Here is a 3029-nt window from a genome sequence, read left to right as displayed (position 1 = left end):
TAGTTCTCATTGTAACCTAACTCTATGCATACATACGTACGAATGTGTCTATTCGTAAATGAATATGTATATTAAAATTAAATTGAAGTGAGCTTTCATCTATCTATTAGTCTTTGGCTGCTATCATGGACCCTCATCACTCTCCATTTTGCCTCTTTTGTCATCTTCCTTTAGCCTTAATCCCAACCCTATTTAAGCCATCCACTCCCTTCACATTTCACTTAACCATTTTTCCAACACTTTTTATACTAAACTCTATAAAACAAGTCACAAAAACTCAAGAACAAAAATGGTCAGGGCTCCTTGCTGTGCAAAAATGGGTTTGAAGAAAGGCCCATGGACACATGATGAAGATCTAATACTAATCAATTACATTAACCTTCATGGTCACCCAAATTGGCGCGCTCTTCCTAAACTAGCCGGTACGCACTTTTACCAAAACATGATCATATATATCAACAAAGTTTAAGTTCAATAAGTTTTTGATAACTTTCAAGAACTAATCTTTTTATGTTTGTGTTCTTCTTTTTAGGTTTGTTGAGGTGTGGAAAGAGTTGTAGACTTAGATGGACTAATTACTTGAACCCGGATATTAAAAGGGGTAACTTTAGTAGAGAAGAAGAAGAAATGATCATACAATTACACTCGGCTATGGGAAATAGGTGTGTGCATGTTTCATATATATAACATAATTCTATTTTATAAGAATCAATGCTTCAAGTGAAAATAATTATAATTATATTTTATAAAAGAATAATTGTTTCATAAATATAATACTATTTTATAAAAGAATAATTGCTTCAATTTGTAACATGTTGGTGATTTCTTGAATTTTACCAAAGACAACTATTGTATAATTTAATAACATTCACTTTAAAGTCAATATATATATATATATATATATATATATATATATATATATATATATATATATATATATATATAATCGCTATACTTTTTACTGATCTTTAACGCAACTTAAATTGCAGATGGTCAGCTATTGCTGCAAGATTACCAGGACGAACAGATAACGAGATAAAAAATGTATGGCATACACATTTAAAGAAACGAGTAAACTCAAACTCTAATTCAAAAACCTCGGAATCTAAAGAAAAAGTTGAAGAAATAAAAGAACAAGAAAGTGTCGAATTATCGCCATTTGAGACGAATTCCAGCACTCGGACGAGTTACAATGAGATTGATTCGCCACAAACTTCTAGTACTTATAATTCTTCAGTGACTACAAGTACAAATGCCTATGATGAAAATTTGTGCATGGATGACATGGATTTAAAGAATTTTCCGGGGATAGATGATGAATTTTGGTCGGAAATATTTTCAGGTGAAAACTCCGGTGAATTACCGGTAGTCCAAGAAAACATTGGTCAATTTCCAAGTGGATGTGGGTACGAGTCAATTTTGCATGATGACATGGACTTTTGGTTCAACGTGTTCACAAGAGGAGACGAATTGAAACAATTTTAAAAATGACAAAAATAATTATTCTTTTTTCATTTTCCTTTCCTTTTTTTTAGTTTAGTTTTTTAACCAATTATTCTAACATTTTAATTGTATTTTGAGTGCAAAGACACCCTTATATACTATTTACAAAAATGACAATATTAATTGATATTCAAGAGTTATGATTGTTTACTATACTTTCTAATACGATTTGCCATATATGTCATCTCCATTACCTAAAACAAAAGGAAAAATTGTAATTTATATCGATTTAAATATCATTTTTGGTCTATAACAACATTCATACTCCCAAATTGGGAACAAATCAATCTTACTTTTTGATTAAGTAACATATAGTAAAGCTTAAACACATTACATGAGTATTTTGAGTAATCTATTCTAACATGTTTGAGCCATAATTTTGTTCAAAAGATTATATTGAAATATTAGTGAAATGACCCGTGAAATCACGGGTTTATTTAAACGAAACAGTTTAATGATATGTTTTAGTTATTAAATGAACGTAAATGATAAAGTTATTTAGTTTAATGACCCGTGGAACCACATAGTTCGACTAAGAAACTCGTCAGCTGTACATTTCATTAAACACCTAAAATGCATATTAAACAATCCACATCCACTCATAAAAGATAATATTTGTTGTTATTTTATTTAAAAGTGTAAATTAAAAATATAAATATAGAATTGGTTTCCTTCTGCCTAACTTTTATACATTTTCGTACTCAATTCAAAATAATTAATTACAATAATTTAAAATTATTTAATTTTAATAATTAAAATAATTATTAATAAGATTTAATAATAATAATTAATTAATAAGACTTAATTTTAATTTAAAATTATTTTGATTAATGACATCACCCACCATGCTTAAATTTTTTTCTTTTTCTTTTTGATTTTTTCTTAACAAAGGAATTAGTCTAATAATGACATCATCATTTTAGCAATATAATAGAAACTATAGATTAAAAATACCGTTATAACTATTTTTCTCTCTCAAAGCCCAGAAACTCTACAAGTCCAAAAAATCAAAAAACGTGTAGATCGGCAGGGACACGCTAAACCATGTCCAGTTTCCACCACTGAGAAGATTCTAGCATAACATCAACTGGCGTTATTTCTTCTCCCGCTGCAACTGTTTGATTGGAAATTTTCATGGGTTGCAGTCATTGTCGTTCACCCGTATTCATACTTGCAACTGAATGATCATTACACTTATATTGTTCCTTTGATTGTTGCATTTTAGATAGCATCGATCTAGTTTTCTAGAGTTGTGGTGGCCATTTGGTTGGGAGTTTTAAGGGTCGTTATAGGTATGTTTGGGTCTTGTTTAGCTGCAATATTACGTTTAATTAGGGATTTTGGTAGGTTTGGTTGGGCCATTTTAGCGGAACTATCTACTATGATGATGGTAAGCTTCTAGCTTCATCCTAGATTATTTACTTATAAACGAGTAAATGTAAATTAAATAGGAAAAAAAAGTTGGTCATGTTTAAGTTATTTAGATAAGGCGAATATTTTATCTGATTTTACATGCGTGATCTAAC

The 3029-nt window shown here is 29.5% G+C and overlaps 1 protein-coding gene across 1 annotated transcript; it reads left to right on the top strand.

Annotated features, from left to right (window-relative positions):
- Nucleotides 1-245: 245 nt before the first annotated feature.
- Nucleotides 246-1639, top strand: LOC139899246 (transcription factor MYB14-like). Its single transcript, XM_071882063.1, has 3 exons — nt 246-422; nt 533-662; nt 990-1639. Exons 1-3 carry the CDS (start codon nt 290-292, stop codon nt 1483-1485), a joined length of 759 nt encoding a protein of 252 aa, XP_071738164.1. The 5' UTR covers nt 246-289; the 3' UTR covers nt 1486-1639.
- Nucleotides 1640-3029: the final 1390 nt, after the last annotated feature.

The sequence above is a fragment of the Rutidosis leptorrhynchoides genome, chromosome 3 (assembly GCF_046630445.1).
Source record: "Rutidosis leptorrhynchoides isolate AG116_Rl617_1_P2 chromosome 3, CSIRO_AGI_Rlap_v1, whole genome shotgun sequence".
Classification (NCBI taxonomy): Eukaryota; Viridiplantae; Streptophyta; class Magnoliopsida; order Asterales; family Asteraceae; genus Rutidosis; species Rutidosis leptorrhynchoides.
Note: the sequence above shows the minus strand (reverse complement) of the source record. Positions and strands in the feature narration are given on the sequence as shown.

What these genes read in the sequence shown, in the direction of transcription:
- LOC139899246 (XM_071882063.1), top strand. Translation starts at nt 290, where the DNA reads ATGGTCAGGGCTCCTTGCTGTGCAAAAATGGGTTTGAAGAAAGGCCCA. An exon ending in CGCTCTTCCTAAACTAGCCG is followed by an intron (nt 423 to 532) that starts GTACGCACTTTT and finishes TCTTCTTTTTAG; the next exon opens with GTTTGTTGAGGTGTGGAAAG. An exon ending in CACTCGGCTATGGGAAATAG is followed by an intron (nt 663 to 989) that starts GTGTGTGCATGT and finishes CTTAAATTGCAG; the next exon opens with ATGGTCAGCTATTGCTGCAA.